We start from the raw sequence: 20,528 nt of genomic DNA on the forward strand, positions 1-20,528 counted from the left end.
CCTTAATGATTTTGTTGGTTTTAATTTTCAAGTGAATTATCTACATTGTTTTTCTGCTGCTTTAAGGTACTATGGGGCCCATTTTCAAAGCACTTAGACTTAATTTCCATAGGTTACCATGAGGCATATTTTCAAAGCACTTAGACTTAAAAAGTTACATAGCAACCTATGGAACTTTGTAAGTATAAGTGCTTTGAAAATGAGCCCCTAAGTCTAAGGGCTTTGAAAATATGCATCTATGTGATCTTACAAATGATGGGAACATTATAAAACATCATCAACAAAAGATTCAAGAAATGTTAATTTAAACTAGCTAAATACTATATCTATTACTTAAGTACTTCACATTTAGAGAAGGTTTAAAGCAAGTATAACCAGGTTTTATAGGACAAGTGACACTGAAAAAAATAGCCAGATACGCTTTATGAATACATTTATTACATGCCTAAAATCTCCACTCAAAATACAACACACATATCCATCTTACATTAAAACCAATATTTAAGTAGTTGGAGAACCACACATTACTGATACTGATGGTGGAAAAGACACATTCATAAGCATATTGGGTAGATAACAACTGTATATGGTAATGTAAGTGCAATCACAAAATAGTTTATTCTATTTGAGTAGGCACAAAATGTTGGCAAAAAATAAAGGGCTCAATTTAAACTGATGTGACCAACATGCCGTTCCTATATAGGACAGTCTTGGTACGGCATCATTGGTCCTGCAAAAAAACAAATGTATTCTTAGCAAGCTGAAATAGCTTTTACTGGATCAACATGGAGTAGAAATTATATTCAAGCCTCTTGCTAGGCTTGTTGTTTTCAGGTTCTAAGAAAGCCACCTTAAGTAATAAAATCAATCAGAGATGAAGAAAATCAGTCAGGGACATGGACATGGACTACTAACTTTTGGCAAGAATGTCAAGATCACTCGTGAAGACATCATCAGAATCACTAGTGAAGATACCAAGTTGACCTTGCTGCTTACCCTATTCTGACTACTTTCAACCTAACTGCAAATCCACCATCATAGCTAACAGAGAAGAAGTTATCAACGTGGGCTACCATATCATTTTACTGTTAACTCCAGTTATTGGTACCTAGGTCTCATTGCATAAAATGGGAGCTGTGCTAAAATAGAATGAGTTAGTGGTAAAATAACACATTTTAATGGTAGCCCACATTGACAACCTTCGCCCTTAGTGTGAAGAGTTTCAGTCTTTGGTAACTAGAGCTGCTATTGTGATGTCATAATGCCTCATTCCACAATGCCTAAGAGCCAACCTCATCAGTGATGTCACAATGGCTTGATTGTCCTATACTTGGCTTACTTTTGTTACATACAGCAGTGAGTCTGATTTCTAGAGACATTTCTTTTTTCTTTAATTAAGGGGGAGAAGTTATCAAGGTGGGTTACTGTTAACCCCAGTTATTAGTAGTTAGGTCTCATTGCATAAAATGGGACCTGTGCTAAAATAGCACAAGTTAGTGGTAAAATAAAAAGTCTTAATGGTAGTTCACACTGATAACTACACCCCATAGATTGTTTTTATTGTAAACCGCTTAGGCACAACTAGTATATAGCGGTATATTATATTTAAATCTTTTTTATTATTTGCTATGGCATAAAATAACATGTACATTACTCGCCGTAAAAAATACATACAGAGTATCATCATACAACTGAAGTCACAATGTATTTTACATTTTCTCCCCGCTTCCCATCTTCCTCCCTCCTTCACTTCTATTCTATGGTTTCAACGTTTTAATGGAGAAATTATGTGATGAGACTCCATCTCAAAACAGTATTATTCTTTTATGTAAAAACTCATACTAATAGATCTATCATGCAAACATTTACAGTTTTAGCCTCTTCTACGTGCTGCCTATGTCAGTCATGTTTGGTACTGATATATGCAAATAATAACCAAGTACCATACAAGACACCAGCATCTTTGGCCATTAACAGGTATCAAATTCAACACGTTTAAACCATCATAACATTTTCCCCCTCCCCCCCACACCATTAAGCACATCCATATAACTATAGTGAATAAACTGAACTCTAAAGTCCCCAATGCGTCTAAAACTCTATTTGGTCCCCAACGGCACTCCATGCCTCAAAGCAACACAAGTCATTCCCCAACTATATAGCGGTATATTAAATCAATAAAATCCAATCTTAAGTTTAAACATTATATAGCAAACTCTTTGCAAAACTTCCCACATCTCGTGAATAAACTTTTAGAACTGGTAAAATAAAAGGCTCACACTAATCTAGAAAACTCAAATAGCCAATATTTACTCAATGCAATATCTTGTTTTCACAAGTCACACTAGAGTTCATCAATCTGTTCTTTTGCTACTTAACCAAGAAATGAAATTTTGTGTAGGTCACTGTAATTGAATTTAGGAAGCAAAATCATATCAAAACCGCAAACTAATTCCATAAAATATTTCTACATGCTGAGAACAGAATATACATTGTCATACCTATGTTTCCAAGGAGTCCATTCATAATTGTGTTGTGGTCAGGTTTCAATGTGTTGTCTTGGTTAATGAACTCAAGGCTATCTTGAAGTCTGAAAGAAAATGTATTTGTGAAACATAAAGCTGCTTTTGTGATAAACACAATTGGCCTTCAAGTGCACTCAATCTGCAGCCCCCCATTACATCTCTACCCTCCTCTCCCCGTATGTTCCCACCCGTAACCTCCGCTCCCAGGACAAATCACTCCTATCTGTACCCTTCTCCACCACCGCTAACTCCAGACTCCGCCCCTTCTGCCTCGCATCACCTTATGCCTGGAACAGACTTCCCGAGCCCATACGCCATGCGCCCTCCCTGCCCATTTTCAAGTCCTTACTCAAAGCCCATCTCTTCTCCCTTGCTTTTGGCGCCTAACCACCTTCCCCATTCATGATACCTACACTGACTACATAGTTTGTAACCTTTAGATTGTAAGCTCTCTTGAGCAGGGACTGTCCTTCACCATGTTTAAACTTGTACAGCGCTGCGTAACCCTGGCAGCGCTATAGAAATGCTATGTAGTAGTAGTAGTAAGGTGGCTTACAATAAAATTATGCATAAAATATCAACATAATACCCTAAAACCAGTCAAGTATCATTTTTTTATTATTATGGGAAATGGGAATTTATATACTGATTGCAAGAAGGTGAATGTCTTATTATACCAGCAAAAGTAGCAATCTATGCTTTTATAAGATCCACAAAATATAAAACAGAAATGTGGCTATTTCAGAACACTGGGGTTCTCAGAATTACTAAATTGATGAAAAAGTACAAAATGCCCTCAATATGTAGGCAAGCAATGTAGTATGAGTGTATAACAAACATTACATTAACTATAATCAAAGACTATGAAAATTTCCATGTTGTGTGTCTAATCCTAGAGACAAGAGTTAACATTTTTAACAATAATTATTGCTGTGAAAAATGTGTCCTGTTATTGTTCCCGAGTCTTTCTCCTTGAGTTTCACATCATGACCCCCACTTCTACAACTTTCTTTCCACTGAAAAAGGTTTGCTTCTTGTGTATTGATACCTTTCAGGAATTTCAAGATATGGATAATATATTAGCTGCTTGCATATCACAGAGTCCTTAAGTACTTACGTGTTCAGACTTCCATAGATGCTACTTCCAGTTCGTGCTGTAAAAACCTTGCTGAGCATAAGCTGGGGAGGAGAGCTGCCAGAAGAAAACTTTTGCTTAGAAACATTTGTTGATTACTGCTTATCTACTTATAAAAAAACCCAGGCAAAAATAAGCCATTGATTATAAGCAATGTTCCAAAAATGGATATTTATATCAAACATCTGGAAATAATTCAAAAAGTATAAAATAACTTGAATTTTCATTTTAAATGAACAATTCATACTTCCACTTAAGAAAAAAAAACAAAGAACATTACACTTACAGCACAGCTAATACAGATCACAGTGAACAACACACCCAAAATGAAAACTACAGTTAAAAAGTACTTATAAGGGCTTCCAAAAACTTGTAATATTATAGTACATTTGGACTCACCGAATCTGATGAATTTTTAGTGTGGAGCCTTTGTAACTCATGGCTACAGAACCAAACATCATCTCTCCAAACATATTGGCATCTGAGGAGCATCGAGAACCCTATAAATGATATTTATCATATTTCAGAAAAAAACCTCACATACAAGCTTGGTCCCCACAGTACTCCAACCTAGATTTAGAAAATCCTTCTGTTAGCACTAGAAGGCTTAGGCTCAACATGTAGGTAATGTGTATGGTGGGGGAGGGTAGATGGCAGTGCTGTAAGAGCAATCCCAACAGAGAAGGCACTGAAAGGTTCCTTCCAGCTTTCTTTTAGGAAATTTTGATTGCCACAGCAGCCAACAGAGGTGGTGGTGGAGGAGGGTAGGTGGAACACAAAATAGAGAGGCTCTTCAGATCTGCACCAAAAATAGATGCAACAAAAAGCAGGTCCAAAAGTGGCCCTGATATATATATATATATATATATATATATATATATATATATATATATATATATATATATATATATATTTTTTTTTTTTTTTTTTTTTTATTAAAGTATCTCCCAAAGTCCATGTTTCACCCCCTCTTGGGCTGCTTCAGGGGTACAGTACAATAAAATGCTGCTGCTGAGAGAGAAAGGTTTGCTGTATGCTGTTATCAACACTGTGTAGGAGAGCTTTCTTTATAGTTTTAAATTGGGAGTGTGAGGTGCTTAGCACACCTTTTATTGTACTGTGCCCCTGAAGCAGTCCAAAAGTGGGCAAATTTGGACCACATCAGGTGATATTTTAATAAAAGGTATTTATATAGAGAGCAGGTGGAGACAGAAAAATTAAAATACATCCAGAAAATACACCTACATATTGAAGCAAAGCACAGACTGGCAATTAGCTCCTTTGTAGGGAAAGAAAACTGGCAGGTGTATCTACCGTGCAGCACTATGTGGACCTCTGATCAAAATATCCTATTGCTGAAGTTATTTACAGCACTGCTTCATAGGTTGACAAATAAGATAGTAATCTGTGGATATGTATATTGACAAACCCTTAGATGAACCGTTCACTGTAACAAAACTCTTAATAGGTTGTGAAAGTTTTGAAAGAACCAACAAACAAAGGTAGTTATGTTTTAGAGCAGTGCTTCTCAACCAGTATGCCACACAAGCCTCTGCGAAATATATCCCTAAAACATCCTTCTGGCAGCCACCTCACTCTGCTTCAGGGCGGAAGAAGGGTATTTGGGGGTTTTTAAACTCCTTCACCTTAACCAACAAGTAGGATATCAATGTTGGGGGGGGGGGGGGGGGGGACAGAAAAAGATTGTCAGAACCTCCTTCCTCTTCCCCCTCTCATGAAACAGAGAAGCAACATCTGCTGGCCTCGCCTCCTCCAACTTAAGAAGCTGCATGAGGTGAAAAGCTTGCCCTGAAATAAAAAAGGTTGAGAAGTACAGCTGCTTTAGAAATCATACAGATGTCTTCTTCATTTGTTAAGTAGTACATGTTGCTGTCAAGCTGGGTTTCCTCTCTTTTCCACTGGCTGAGCTGCAAACTAATATAGTGAACAGTGATATTTTCTTAGAAGGGCTTATGTGACTTTAATAGCTTATGTTCCACATCTTTCTGTGGATCCCTTAAAAGGGAACTTTTTTCTAGGATAGATATAGTGCCAAACTGCCCATAAAGCAACAATGTTTTTGCTAATATTCACCACAGGACTTACAACAGCACACAAATATGCAGGAGACACCCCAGCAATCCCCATAATACAGGAATAGCAGCGTTGGGGGTGGTAGCAGGAAAACTCAAACGTGCTGAAAGTTGATCAAGACAGACAGCACAAGCCCATATCAGTGCAAGACAATCCTGAGAGACATGAGAGCTAAACCAGGAGCCGAGAATGACCAGAGCAGGCCACACTGATGGCACAGTATTTGTGCAATTGGCAACACATATGAATAAAGCCAGATACACAAAAGAAGCAAAAGCACAGCTGGCCCTAACAAAAACGGCAGGCCTTAGGTCATTTTTCAATCCTCCCCACCGCTCATATATAAGTAAAAAGTCTTAATTCCAAATAACGCAAGACCAGGGAGCTTTACAAAATCTGTACAGTAGTTCTCAGTAACAGCAGCATAATACAATCCTGAATGAAGGACTTATAAGCAGAAATGGGGTTTTTTTCATATTTCTATTTTGAATCCCCATGCAATGGAGAGTTGGAAAAAAAAACCAGGGAGAAAACCAGGCCAATTTAAGTTAGAGCTGTACCAAATATTCATATTCGATTCGGACTGGAATACATTATTTGTATTCGGCCGAATAGCGATTTAAATTGAAGTATAAATAATCCGGGGCTCTACTAAATGCTAAATCCTACTGAAATAAACACTATCTCTGATTTCACGTTGCTTCTTTTATTATTTGTTATGTTAAAGCTCAATGACCATTATTCGTATCGGTATTCATATTCGGACAAATAATATTTTTCATGATTCATATTCGATCAAAAAGTAAAATATGCTATTCGGTACAGCTCTGACTTAAGTAGTCAACATGGTGCTGACCTCAAGGTTTTTTCAAAATTTCTGACACACTGCATAGCTTTTAGGTGCATAAGATACTATCAGGTTCATTTTTGAAAGAAAAGGACGCCCATCTTTCGACACAAATCGGAAGATGGGCGTCCTTCTCCCAGGGTCGTCCAAATTGGTAACATTGAAAGCAGATTTTGGACGTCCCCAACTGCTTTCCGCCGCAGGGATGGCCAAAGTTCAAGGGGGTTTATCGGAGGCGTAGCGAAGGCAGGACTTGGGCTTGCCTAACACTTGGCCATCCTCGACCCATAATGGGAAAAAAAGGGCGTCCCTGATGAGCACGTGGATGACTTTACCTGGTCGTGTTTTTCTTACGACCAAGGCATAAAAAGGTGGCCACAATGACCAGATGACCACCACAGAGAATCAGGGATGACCTCCCCTTACTCCCCCAGTGGTCATTAACTCCCCCTCCCACCCTCAAAAAACATCTTTAAAAATATTTTTTGCCAGCCTCTATGCTATCCTCAGATGTCATACTCAGGTCCATGACAGCAGTATGCAGGTAACTGGAGCAGTTTTAGTGGGTGCAGTGCACTTCAGACAGGCGGACCCAGGCCATTCCCCTCCCTACCTGTTACGTTTGTGGAGGAAACAGCAAGCCCTCCAAAACCCACTGTACCCACATACAGGTGCCCCCCTTCATTCATAAGGGCTATAGTAGTGGTGTACGGTTGTGGGTAGTGGGTTCTAGGGGGGGGGGGGGTTGGGGGGCTCAGCAGATAAGGTAAGGGAGCTATATTCCTGGGAGCATTTTATAAAGTCCACTGCAGTGCCCCCTAGGATGCCTGGTTGGTGTCCTGGCATGTCAGGGAGGCCAGTGCACTACAAATACTGGCTCCTCCCATGACCAAAGGGCTTGCATTTGGTCGTTTCTGAGATGGGCGTCCTTGGTTTCCATTATTGCAGAAAATCAGAATCGACCAAGACTAGGGACGACTATCTCTAAGGACGACCAAAATTTCAAGATTTGGGCGTCCCCGACCGTATTATCGAAACAAAAGATGGACGTCCATCTTGTTTCAATAATACGGGTTTCCCCATCCCTCCATCGGGATGTTTTGCGAGGACGTCCTCAACAAAATATGGGCGTCCCTTTCGATTATGCCCCTCTATATAGCCAAAAGTTACATTTTTAAGAGCGGGATGGGATTTGGGGCAGACCCAGGATAGAGGTGAAAGTCTGAACACAGAAACAGCAGGGATAATTTTAAATGAATAACTTATCTGTATAAAGTTATGCTGGCATGTGTAGTGACCTGAACGCAGGATTGGGTTGAAAATTTGTATAAAGATACATGGATAAATTATCCATAAATCCTTATGCACTCCTCATCCTGTTGAGTAACTACTCAGTGTTTATGTTTTCTTCTGTGATGCTGAAATAGTAATAGAATAGTTTAGAGATGTGATTCACTTTAATATTTGTTAAGTCATGGGATCTTCAGACAATTGCCACACCCCTGGTGAATGTCTGAATGAATCATTTTAGCCAGTCATGTTGCAGCTTGAAGGATACTTGTAATTTTCTGGATATAGCATGCTGGTTTCTATTATTCATTTGGAGATATAGAAAGCGAATGCTACATACCTGTAGAAGGTATTCTCCGAGGACAGCAGGCTGATTGTTCTCACTGATGGGTGACGTCCACGGCAGCCCCTCCAATCGGAATCTTCACTAGCAAAGTCCTTTGCTAGCCCTCGCGCGCCCGCGCGCACCGCGCATGCGCGGCCGTCTTCCCGCCCGAAACCGGCTCGAGCCGGCCAGTCCAGTATGTAGCAAGACAATACTCTTAAGGGAAGACACAACTCCAAAGGGGAGGCGGGCGGGTTTGTGAGAACAATCAGCCTGCTGTCCTCGGAGAATACCTTCTACAGGTATGTAGCATTCGCTTTCTCCGAGGACAAGCAGGCTGCTTGTTCTCACTGATGGGGTATCCCTAGCCCCCAGGCTCACTCAAAACAACAATCATGGTCAATTGGGCCTCGCAACGGCGAGGACATAACTGAGATTGACCTAAAAAATTACCAACTAACTGAGAGTGTAGCCTGGAACAGAACAAACAGGGCCCTCGGGGGGTGGAGTTGGATCCTAAAGCCCAAACAGGTTCTGAAGAACTGACTGCCCGAACCGACTGTCGCGTCGGGTATCCTGCTGCAGGCAGTAATGGGATGTGAATGTGTGGACAGAAGCCCACGTCGCAGCCTTGCAAATTTCTTCAATGGAGGCTGACTTCAAGTGGGCTACCGACGCAGCCATGGCTCTAACATTATGAGCCGTGACATGACCCTCAAGAGCCAGCCCCGCCTGGGCGTAAGTGAAGGAAATGCAATCTGCTAGCCAATTGGATATGGTGCGTTTCCCTACAGCCACTCCCCTCCTATTGGGATCAAAAGAAACAAACAATTGGGCGGACTGTCTGTGGGGCTGTGTCCGCTCCAAGTAGAAGGCCAATGCTCTCTTGCAGTCCAATGTGTGCAGCTGACGTTCAGCAGGGCAGGAATGAGGACGGGGAAAGAATGTTGGCAAGACAATTGACTGGTTCAGATGGAACTCCGACACGACCTTTGGCAAGAACTTAGGGTGAGTGCGGAGGACTACTCTGTTATGATGAAATTTGGTGTAAGGGGCCTGGGCTACCAGGGCCTGAAGCTCACTGACTCTACGAGCTGAAGTAACTGCCACCAAGAAAATGACCTTCCAGGTCAAGTACTTCGGATGGCAGGAATTCAGTGGCTCAAAAGGAGGTTTCATCAGCTGGGTGAGAACGACATTGAGATCCCATGACACTGTAGGAGGCTTGACAGGGGGCTTTGACAAAAGCAAACCTCTCATGAAGCGAACAACTAAAGGCTGTCCTGAGATCGGCTTACCTTCCACATGGTAATGGTATGCACTGATTGCACTAAGATGAACTCTTACAGAGTTGGTCTTGAGACCAGACTCAGACAAGTGCAGAAGGTATTCAAGCAGGGTCTGTGTAGGACAAGAGCGAGGATCTAGGGCCTTGCTGTCACACCAGACGGCAAACCTCCGCCAATGAAAGAAGTAACTTCTCTTAGTGGAGTCTTTCCTGGAAGCAAGCAAGATGCGGGAGACACCCTCTGGCAGACCCAAAGAGGCAAAATCTACGCCCTCAACATCCAGGCCGTGAGAGCCAGAGACTGGAGGTTGGGATGCAGAAGAGCCCCTTCGTCCTGCGTGATGAGGGTCGGAAAACACTCCAATCTCCACGGTTCTTCGGAGGATAACTCCAGAAGAAGAGGGAACCAGATCTGACGCGGCCAAAAAGGAGCAATCAGGATCATGGTGCCTCGGTCTTGCTTGAGTTTCAACAAAGTCTTCCCCACCAGAGGAATGGGAGGATAAGCATACAGCAGACCCTCCCCCCAGTCCAGGAGGAAGGCATCCGATGCCAGTCTGCCGTGGGCCTGAAGCCTGGAACAGAACTGAGGGACTTTGTGGTTCACTCGAGATGCGAAGAGATCCACCAAGGGGGTGCCCCACGCTTGGAAGATCTGGCGCACCACTTTGGAATTGAGCGACCACTCGTGAGGTTGCATAATCCTGCTCAGTCTGTCGGCCAGACTGTTGTTTACGCCTGCCAGATATGTGGCTTGGAGCACCATGCCGTTCCGGCGAGCCCAGGTCCACATGCTGACGGCTTCCTGACACAGGGGGCGAGATCCGGTGCCCCCCTGCTTGTTTACATAATACATGGCAACCTGGTTGTCTGTCTGAATTTGGATAATTTGGTGGGACAGCCGATCTCTGAAAGCCTTCAGAGCGTTCCAGATCGCTCGTAACTCCAGAAGATTGATCTGTAGATCGCGTTCTTGGAGGGACCAGCTTCCTTGGGTGTGAAGCCCATCGACATGAGCTCCCCATCCCAGGAGAGACGCATCCGTGGTCAGCACTTTTTGTGGCTGAGGAATTTGGAAGGGACGTCCCAGAGTCAAATTGGTCCAAATCGTCCACCAATACAGGGATTCGAGAAAACTCGTGGACAGGTGGATCACGTCCTCTAGTCCCCCAGCGGCCTGATACCACTGGAAGGCTAGGGTCCATTGAGCAGATCTCATGTGAAGGCGGGCCATGGGAGTCACATGAACTGTGGAGGCCATGTGGCCCAGCAATCTCAACCTCTGCCGAGCTGTGATCTGCTGGGACGCCCGCACCCGGGAGACGAGGGACAACAAGTTGTTGGCTCTCGTCTCTGGGAGATAGGCGCGAGCCGTCCGAGAATCCAGCAGGGCTCCTATGAATTCGAGGTTCTGCACTGGAAGAAGATGGGACTTTGGGTAATTTATCACAAACCCCAGTAGCTCCAGAAGGCGAATAGTCATCTGCATGGACTGCAGGGCTCCTGCCTCGGATGTGTTCTTCACCAGCCAATCGTCGAGATATGGGAACACGTGCACTCCCAGCCTGCGAAGTGCCGCTGCTACCACAGCTAGGCACTTTGTGAACACCCTGGGCGCAGAGGCGAGCCCAAAGGGTAGCACACAGTACTGGAAGTGGCGGGTGCCCAACTGAAATCGCAGATACTGTCTGTGAGCTGGCAGTATCGGGATGTGTGTATAGGCATCCTTCAAGTCCAGAGAGCATAGCCAATCGTTTTGCTGAATCATGGGGAGAAGGGTGCCCAGGGAAAGCATCCTGAACTTTTCTTTTACGAGATATTTGTTCAGGGCCCTTAGGTCTAGGATGGGACGCATCCCCCCTGTTTTCTTTTCCACAAGGAAGTACCTGGAATAGAATCCCAGCCCTTCTTGCCCGGATGGCACGGGCTCGACCGCATTGGCGCTGAGAAGGGCGGAGAGTTCCTCTGCAAGTACCCTCTTGTGCTGGAAGCTGTAAGACTGAGCTCCCGGTGGACAATTTGGAGGGTTTGATGCCAAATTGAGGGTGTATCCTTGCCGGACTATTTGCAGAACCCACTGATCGGAGGTTATGAGAGGCCACCTTTGGTGAAAAGCTTTCAACCTCCCTCCGACTGGCAGGTCGCCCGGCACGGACACTTGGATGTCGGCTATGCTCTGCTGGAGCCAGTCAAAAGCTCGCCCCTTGCTTTTGCTGGGGAGCCGCGGGGCCTTGCTGAGTCGCACGCTGCTGACGAGAGCGCGCGCGCTGGGGCTTAGCCTGGGCCGCAGGCTGTCGGGAAGGAGGATTGTACCTACGCCTGCCAGAAGAGTAGGGAACAGTCTTCCTTCCCCCGAAAAAATCGTCTACCTGTAGAGGTAGAAGCTGAAGGCTGCCGGCGGGCGAATTTGTCGAATGCGGTGTCCCGCTGGTGGAGAGACTCTACCACCTGTTCGACTTTTTCCGCCAAAAATGTTGTCCGCACGGCAAGGCGAGTCCGCAATCCGCTGCTGGATTCTATTCTCCAGGTCGGCGGCGCGCAGCCATGAGAGCCTGCGCATCACCACACCTTGAGCAGCGGCCCTGGACGCAACATCAAAAGTGTCATAAACTCCTCTGGCCAGGAATTTTCTGCACGCCTTCAGCTGCCTGACCACCTCCTGAAAAGGCTTGGCTTGCTCAGGGGGAAGAGCATCAACCAAGCCCGCCAACTGCCGCACATTGTTCCGCATGTGCATGCTCGTGTAGAGCTGGTAAGACTGGATCTTGGACACGAGCATAGAGGAATGGTAGGCCTTCCTCCCAAAGGAGTCTAAGGTTCTAGCGTCCTTGCCCGGGGGCGCCGAAGCATGTTCCCTAGAACTCTTAGCCTTCTTTAGGGCCAAATCCACAACTCCAGAGTCGTGAGGCAACTGAGTGCGCATCAGCTCTGGGTCCCCATGGATCCGGTACTGGGACTCGATCTTCTTGGGAATGTGGGGATTACTTAATGGCTTGGTCCAGTTCGCAAGCAATGTCTTTTTCAGGACATGGTGCAAGGGAACAGTGGACGCTTCCTTAGGTGGAGAAGGATAGTCCAGGAGCTCAAACATTTCAGCCCTGGGCTCGTCCTCCACAACCACCGGGAAGGGGATGGCCGTAGACATCTCCCGGACAAAGGAAGCAAAAGACAGACTCTCGGGAGGAGAAAGCTGTCTTTCAGGAGAGGGAGTGGGATCAGAAGGAAGACCCTCAGACTCCTCGTCAGAGAAATATCGAGGATCTTCCTCTTCCTCCCACGAGGCCTCACCCTCGGTGTCAGACACAAGTTCACGAACCTGTGTCTGCAACCTCGCCCTGCTCGACTCAGTGGAGCCACGTCCACGATGGGGGCGTCGAGAGGTAGACTCCCTCGCCCGCATCGGCGAAGCTCCCTCCGCCGACGTAGTCGGGGAGCCTTCCTGGGAGGTGGCCGCGGTCGGTACCGCACGCGGTACCGACGTCGGGGACCTCAACCTGGGCGATGGGCCAGCCGGCGCCATGCTCGACGGTACCGGAGGCGCAAGCACCGCCGGTACCGGAGGGGTAGGGCGCAACAGCTCTCCCAGAATCTCTGGGAGAACGGCCCGGAGGCTCTCGTTTAGAGCGGCTGTAGAGAAAGGCTGTGAGGTCGATGCAGGCGTCGACGTCAGTACCTGTTCCGGGCGTGGAGGCTGTACCGGGCTGTCCAGAGCGGAGCGCATCGACACCTCCTGAACAGAGGGTGAGCGGTCCTCTCGGTGCCGATGCCTGCTGGGTGCCGAATCCCTCGGCGACCCAGAGCTCTCGGTGCCGACATGGGGAGGAGACCGGTGTCGATGCTTCTTCGATTTCTTCCGAAGCATGTCACCGGAGCTCCCCGGCACCGACGAGGAGGACGTCGAATCCATCCGTCGCTTCCTCGGGGCCGAGACTGAAGAAGGTCGATCTCGGGGGGGCTGTACCGCAGGAGCCCTCAGGGTAGGAGGAGACCCACCCGAGGGCTCACCGCCACCAGCAGGGGAATGGACAGCCCTCACCTGCACTCCACCCGATGCACCACCGTCCGACGACATCAGCAGACGAGGTCCTGGTACCACCGACGTCGATGCAGCTATCCGATGTCTCGGCGCCGATGCAGAGGCCCGATGCCTCGATGCACTCGATGCAGGGGCGGCCGAGGAAGATGGTCTGGACGCTGACGACGTCGATGCACTCGAAGATCCCGGTGCCGATGCCGACGAAGAGCCCGAGAACAACACGTTCCACTGGGCTAGTCTCGCTACCTGAGTCCGCCTTTGAAGAAGGGAACACAGACTACAGTTCTGAGGGCGGTGCTCGGCCCCCAGACACTGAAGACACGACGAGTGTCGATCAGTGAGCGAGATAACCCGGGCGCACTGGGTGCACTTCTTGAAGCCGCTGGAAGGCTTCGATGTCATGGGCGGAAAAATCACGCCGGCGAAATCAAAAGCCGAAATGGCGAAAATTGAAGCACCAAAAATTTAGAGGGAGAAAAAATCTCGACCGAGGCCGAAAAGAGGCCTACCCCGACGACGAAAGAAAACTTACCGGGGCAAAAAGCTGGAAGTACGGGGAGGATTGACACGAAACCCGGTCGGAGGGTTTCCGGAGCACTTCCCGACTAACAAAGCTTTCCCGAAGGAAAAAAACACGCTCAAACAGAATTTGGACGCGCGAGGTCGACTTTCCGGGGCTCGACACGGCGAAAACACGACCGTACCGAGTGCGGACAAAAGAAGACTGGCCGGCTCGAGCCGGTTTCGGGCGGGAAGACGGCCGCGCATGCGCGGTGCGCGCGGGCGCGCGAGGGCTAGCAAAGGACTTTGCTAGTGAAGATTCCGATTGGAGGGGCTGCCGTGGACGTCACCCATCAGTGAGAACAAGCAGCCTGCTTGTCCTCGGAGAATATGATGTTATGACTATTGAACTTTCTGTCGTGCTCATTGAGGTATGTCCTAACTGAAGCCATCATTACACTGCTGGAGTACAAAGATTAAATTTCAGTATGCTATAACAGTTTTTGGATAAAATGCTGCATATTTCAGAGCAAAATACGTTAACTTAAAGGACAATCATTCTTATGGCCAGCCCACAGCCCTTGGATTAGAAGATACTGCTGGGAACCACTGAATAATGGCTGATGGCCTCCACCCACCAAGTACAGAGCTCTGTCAAGGAAGCCTGTGAGAAGACTCAAACCATTGTGCCATACACAGAAGATGCCAGCAGAATCCCAATGTGAACAGTAAAAACAATGAATCACTACTTGCAGCATGGGAGTTGGAGAAGCCATTTGCTTCTTTCAAAGTTTGTTCATCATCTTTCCCCCAAGCATGACCTCTGGCCCCCTCAGCTCCACAGGGATTTCCCACAGGAGACTTGAACAACAAAGAAGCCAGGAAGAATTAAAGCTAAAGGTGACTCCTTGGGGTACAGGCGCTATGTTGGTGCTATTCTCTGTATATGAAGGCACGGAGCCTCCTACGTAAATATATGCCTAACAGTTAGAGAAGGGCTGAGAACCTGGGGGACTGGGTTTCAATTCCCACTGCAGCTCCTTGTGACACTGGGCAAGTCACTTAACCCTCCATTGCCCCAGGTATAAAAACTTAGATTGTGAGCACATTATGGACAGAGAAAAAGTACCTGCATATAATAAATGTTAAAACCACTTTGGTTGTACCACAGAAAGGCGGTATATTTTATTTTATTGGGATTTATTAACCCCCTTTATCTACGACCTTTTACCCTTTGTGATGCAATATAAAATAAAGGAAGGAGATGAACAACTAGGCCATGACACCAATCTCAGAATTTATGGAAAAAATTGTGTTTTCAATTGCAAAAATATAGATACAATTAAAAATAGTCTACATTTATGGGGACAAAGAGAGATACAAATTTGATGCATCTTCTAGTGGACATTTCTGTGAAAGCTAAATATACTAAAGATTTTATGGAAGTTATCAAGCTGTGTTAGGGCTCTATGTTGCATTATTTGCCAGTTAAGGCATGTTAAGTTCAGTTAGGGCAATTTCTTCTTTTGCTTAGATGGAGAATCCAAAGTTTGGAGTTCAAAGGCTGCAAGATGAATCTGCTAACATATTTATGTAAAAAAACTATACAATATTCAGGATCCCAGTTTACTGTAAGAATAGACTTCAGGCTACTGCTATTAGTACACGACTAACACACACCCACAAGTCACCCAGAATATTTATTATAAAATAAGAAATTTAAAAAATTCCTAATAAATGCTCAAGTAAGGACAAATTGAAGCCATAAATGTACAATTTTGTTGAAAGTAGCTCTTTTATAACCTATGTAAGATTAAAATGTTTTTGCAAGTCTTGTATTACCTTCCCTGGGTTTTATGACATGAACAAAACATTTGAACTTTATGCCCATCTGTCATTAGGACCATACCATCTTGTGTTTTGGGGATGCTATCCTAAGGGGCCCTTTTACTAAACTGGGTTAAGCGCTAATGCACGCTTCTACAACTATTAAAATCTTAGGTATTCGGGTTGATAGTTCAATCTCTATGGAATCACAGGTCAACACATTAGCTAAGAAACGTTTCTTTTTAAAGAGGAAATTATGCAATATTCTGAAGTATTTCAAACTACACCATTTTGAGTTTTTAACACCTTAATTACTATAATTCAGTGTATTTGGGCTGTACCAAGGGGCTGCAGAGGAGACTCCAGACTGTGCTAAATACAACTATATGCTTAATATTTGGTCTACCTAAATATGATAGCGTTGCACCATTTTATGTCAAACTTCATTGATTGCCCATAGAGGCCAGGGTTTCTCTTTAAATTGGCCTGTTTCCTGTTTAAGGTTTATCATGGATTGGTCCCTACTTATTTTGTCCCTTACTTCTCCTTTATAGCAGTTTTCAGAACTAGGAGACTTGGTAATGTTGACCTTTTTGCCTATCCATCAGCCAAGGGCAAAAAAGCTTTTCTCATTATTTGAGAAATTTTTAGTATTTCAAGTTGCTAGATTGTGGAAGAATTTCACTAGTATTTTTTTTTGCCCTCTCTATCTTATATTTAGAAGGAAGGTTAAGACATTTTTGTTTAAGAAGTTTATATTGTGAGCTGGACACGTAATTCCTTTGTTATTTGGGGAATGTTATTCCCAGAAGACTAGGCTTCTTGGCTCTCTGTGATCCACCTAGAACTGTGAGGTATGAACGGGATACAAGTAAAAATGTTATGTTATGTTAATGCTGTAGGGAAAATGATATAATGCAGGATGTGGTAAAGCATTTTGCATTAGTTTTGCCATTTGCACATTCTAACTGCGTGCCTTTTTTTTTTTTTTGGAGGAGCGTCTCGGGTAGCGAATGGACATGGAAGCACTATTCAGCTGGCACTGACATTAGCACATGCTAACTAAATACTGCTGACGTGGGACTCTTTTACCAAGCCGCACTAGCAATTCCCGCATGGCAATGCCGACATGCACATTCAAAGTGAACAGGTTTAATCGGCATTGCCGCGCTGGGAATCGCTAGAGCGGTTTGGTAAAAGAGGACCTTAATGCGGAAGCCCGTAGTGCCTCCTAAATAGGAGATGGTAAGTGCCCGTGTTCATTATTTTTTTCAGTGGCCACACACTGATACCAACATTATAGTACTGAACAAGATATAATTGAAAAAGGATGAATTTACAGCTGCGCTGGAGATGGGTTTAATGTGCAGAAGGCCCGTGTTAGCACTTGCTAAGCCCATTTACTAGCTCAGCTTAGTGAGTTCTATGAGGGCTAAGAACTAGCCTGAAAAATAATGTGTGTTCTTGCATTAACATGAACTATGTCATTTTTGCACATGACATGGCATTTGCAATTTTTATTCCCTTTAGTACATTAGTCTCCAGACAGCCCATTTTTGGTTCTGCTCCTCGACCTCACTTTTGCATTACCCACGTTACCATTTAGATTTTCATGTAACTTTATCTCAACTGAAATGAACTGAAGGTGTCAGTATGAATATAAAATGCTCATAACACTTTTGTGCATTATTACAGATGCTTGAAAGTATATAGAAGCCTGTTGGGGTTGTACTTGGCCTTTCTGCCATAGAACGCAGAGGTCATCAAGGAACAAAATAAAGTGCAATCAACCAAGGAAAAGGAGTTAAAAATTAAAAACTCAGCCAGTAAAATGATAATCCACCAGAATACAGTAAATGGACATAACTCAGATCCCTGACAGGCTGAAAGGAAACCAATGCTGTCAAATTTATGAATTCATCTTTAAAAAAAAAAAAAAAAAAAAAAGATAGTAAAAAAATGTTGTTTTATTAAAACAACACACATTAAGCCTGCAAATAGGTGGGAAAATGTGGGATACAAATGCAACAAATAAAATAAAACTTAAAAAATGAGACTGTTTGATTGTTATCCTGAGATTCATCATTTTTACCATGAAAGTTGATGCAGACCACAGTCTCTCTCTGACCCTCATGGCCTGTTGACTCAGGAATGCCTCTCCCCACTCTCTTTGATCATCTCCCCCAAGGTTCTACATGCTTGTTCAATTCTACTTTCTTCCCTTCTAAGAACATAAGAATAGTCATACTGGGTCAGACAAATGGTCCATCTAGCCCAGTATCCTGCTTCCAACAATAACCAATCCAGATCATAAGTACCTGGCAGAAACCTAAATAGTAGCAACATTCCATGATACCGATCCCAGGGCAAGCAGTGGCTTCCCCCATGTCCATCTCAATATAGTACTAAGCAAACTTTGCAGAATTCCAAATGTTTCCTTCCTCTCATCCCTCAGAAGCTCTTGATACAGAGGTTATTTCAGAAGGTTCTACTCTCAATATCATCCAATTTACAAATATACATATGCTCTTTTTTCCCCAGCTCCGATACCACACCAGTGACTTGTCCCCAAGGTCATCCACATTCTTTTTCTTAATCTACCATATTCTGAAATATTCCTTGCTACTCTTCCTAATCTAAATATTTCTGCAATTCTCACAGATCCATTTAATAGCCAGGACTCCAGTCAAGTTAAGAATCTCTTCAAAGTCTGAGTCAGCAGCAACTATGTTCAGAAGGAAGGCTGCATAAGGCAGTCCATTTTTAGTTTCTTTCCACTTTGATAATAAGTATTAAAGTCTTATGTGTTTTGTTTTTTTATTGTCATCCTTGATCTACATTTTTGTCCTAGACTTGAAGCAACCTTCTCATGTGCTGGAAGAGTAAGAATCAAAAACATAATGTATACACAACAAGAATAAATTTTGTCTTACCTGATAATTTTCTTTACTTTTTATCAATGACACTATTCTGAGCCAATGCGTGTTATTCCTTCCTACCAGCAGGTAGACGTGGAGAATACTGAATTCTGCCAGTGATATCACCAGCTTAAGCAGAGGTGCTCCCTGGAACAATCCAGTATGCTCAGCCCAAGCAGCAGAAGGTCCCTTTGTAACGCACCAATGCCCCATCACCATTGCAGCTGCAAGTGAGCAAACCACCACAAAGTGTCACTCACTACACTGCATATACAAGAATATAGCTGTAACCAGGATGCCCACCTTCGGGAAGACCCAACACTTCTCCACCTCCTCAGTGAAGGCATAGGGACGAGCAACAGTCCAGTGACCATCCACTGACACCCACGCCACCATGAGGGTCTTATGGAGCGAAAAAAGGAACAGGGCCATAAGGGGTTTACTGTGGGAGGGTTAAGCATAGCCGAGGCCCCCACAACCTCGTCTAAGAGACAAGACTGCTCTTCATGGAACCCATGAGATCGCTCCTTCAAAACCTCCCGAGAGGGAGGGAAATACTGCTGGGCAGACTTGTACGGTCTGTGCCCTGAAAAAGGCAGGTACAAATCAAGGTAAGGTATACACATATGAGTTTATCTTGTTGGGCAGACTGGATGGACCATGCAGGTCTTTTTCTGCCGTCATCTACTATGTTACTATGTCCTCGGAACCATGGAGAACTGGGAGTCCAAGAGACATCTGAGTCCTCCTCCACTCCTCTCCTAAAAACTTGGACCCCCTAAAACAACCAGATTCATTCTACAGTGCTGAGACCACAAAACGGTTCCCCTGCCGATCCCCTCGGGGCCCTCCACCAAGAGGATGAAGATTAGGGTAAGGGCTAGGATTAGTCCAAAGAGGGGACCTGTGCAAGCCCTGCTTAACCATCTGGGTCAACCTCTGGAGCCAAAAACCACCGGGGTCTGTCAGGGACCCCCTCCCTGCAGAGGAATGAGCGTTGACAGGAATGAAAGCCCATCATATGACCATGGATTTATCCTCCCAGTCCAAGTGAATTGAGAGAGAAGAAAAGATTCTGTCAATGTGCCTTGGCAGGCACACAGAGAGCAAAATGAATCCATCTGAGCAGAAGTGAGGAAGGAACAGCACATGTAAAATGCTCACCGAGAGAAAAGACAGACAGACTGAATTAGTCCACATTTACACACCATAAAAATAATCTATCATTCCTGCTCAGCTGCTGGCCCTGAAGGCAATGCAGCGTGTGCAGCCAGCATGCCCTACAGACGTGCACAAGCCTGTCTGACTGCCCCGGCCTACCTCAGCCCAGGGCTCCAGCATCTCTGCAGTCCCCAGCTTTCTCTAGGTGTGCCTAGAGAGAAATTCCTTACTTAGTTTTTTACTATAGCATTAGCCCCTGACAAAGGACATAAAACTAGCCAGGCCAATTAAATTTTTTTTCCTGGTATGTGTGCTCCCAATGCAAGCACTTTTGGAAAGCCTGGGAGCTGCAGGAAGAGCCTGTAGGAAGGAATACACCCAAACAGAATGAACAGGCAGGAGGGGTGGGGGGATGGAGACCTGCATCCCTCAAGAAAAGCTCTGCAGGACTGAGCCAAAGACTCACACAGTGGCACTAAGAAGTGAGACTGCGGGCTTTGGTGCCAAGCTCCGAACTCAACCAGGTACGGTCCTAAGAAAAACATAAGCACAATAGCTACCTATGGAGGAAGGGGGGGGGG

At 45.0% G+C, this 20,528-nt stretch overlaps 1 protein-coding gene across 4 annotated transcripts in view; it reads right to left on the minus strand.

Moving 5' to 3' along the window:
* FNIP1 (folliculin interacting protein 1) overlaps nucleotides 1-20,528 on the minus strand; it is a 148,733-nt gene that overhangs the window by 54,718 nt on the left and 73,487 nt on the right. For all 4 annotated transcript variants that reach the window (XM_030212712.1, XM_030212714.1, XM_030212711.1 and 1 more), the window contains exons 4-6: nucleotides 4,060-4,160; nucleotides 3,643-3,717; nucleotides 2,502-2,590 (exon numbers count right to left, since the gene is read on the minus strand). In XM_030212712.1, coding sequence (XP_030068572.1) covers nucleotides 2,502-2,590; nucleotides 3,643-3,717; nucleotides 4,060-4,160 — 265 coding nt within the window. The remainder of the gene's footprint in view (nucleotides 1-2,501; nucleotides 2,591-3,642; nucleotides 3,718-4,059; nucleotides 4,161-20,528) is intronic.

This window comes from Microcaecilia unicolor, chromosome 8 (genome assembly GCF_901765095.1).
Source record: "Microcaecilia unicolor chromosome 8, aMicUni1.1, whole genome shotgun sequence".
NCBI classification, from domain to species: domain Eukaryota; kingdom Metazoa; phylum Chordata; class Amphibia; order Gymnophiona; family Siphonopidae; genus Microcaecilia; species Microcaecilia unicolor.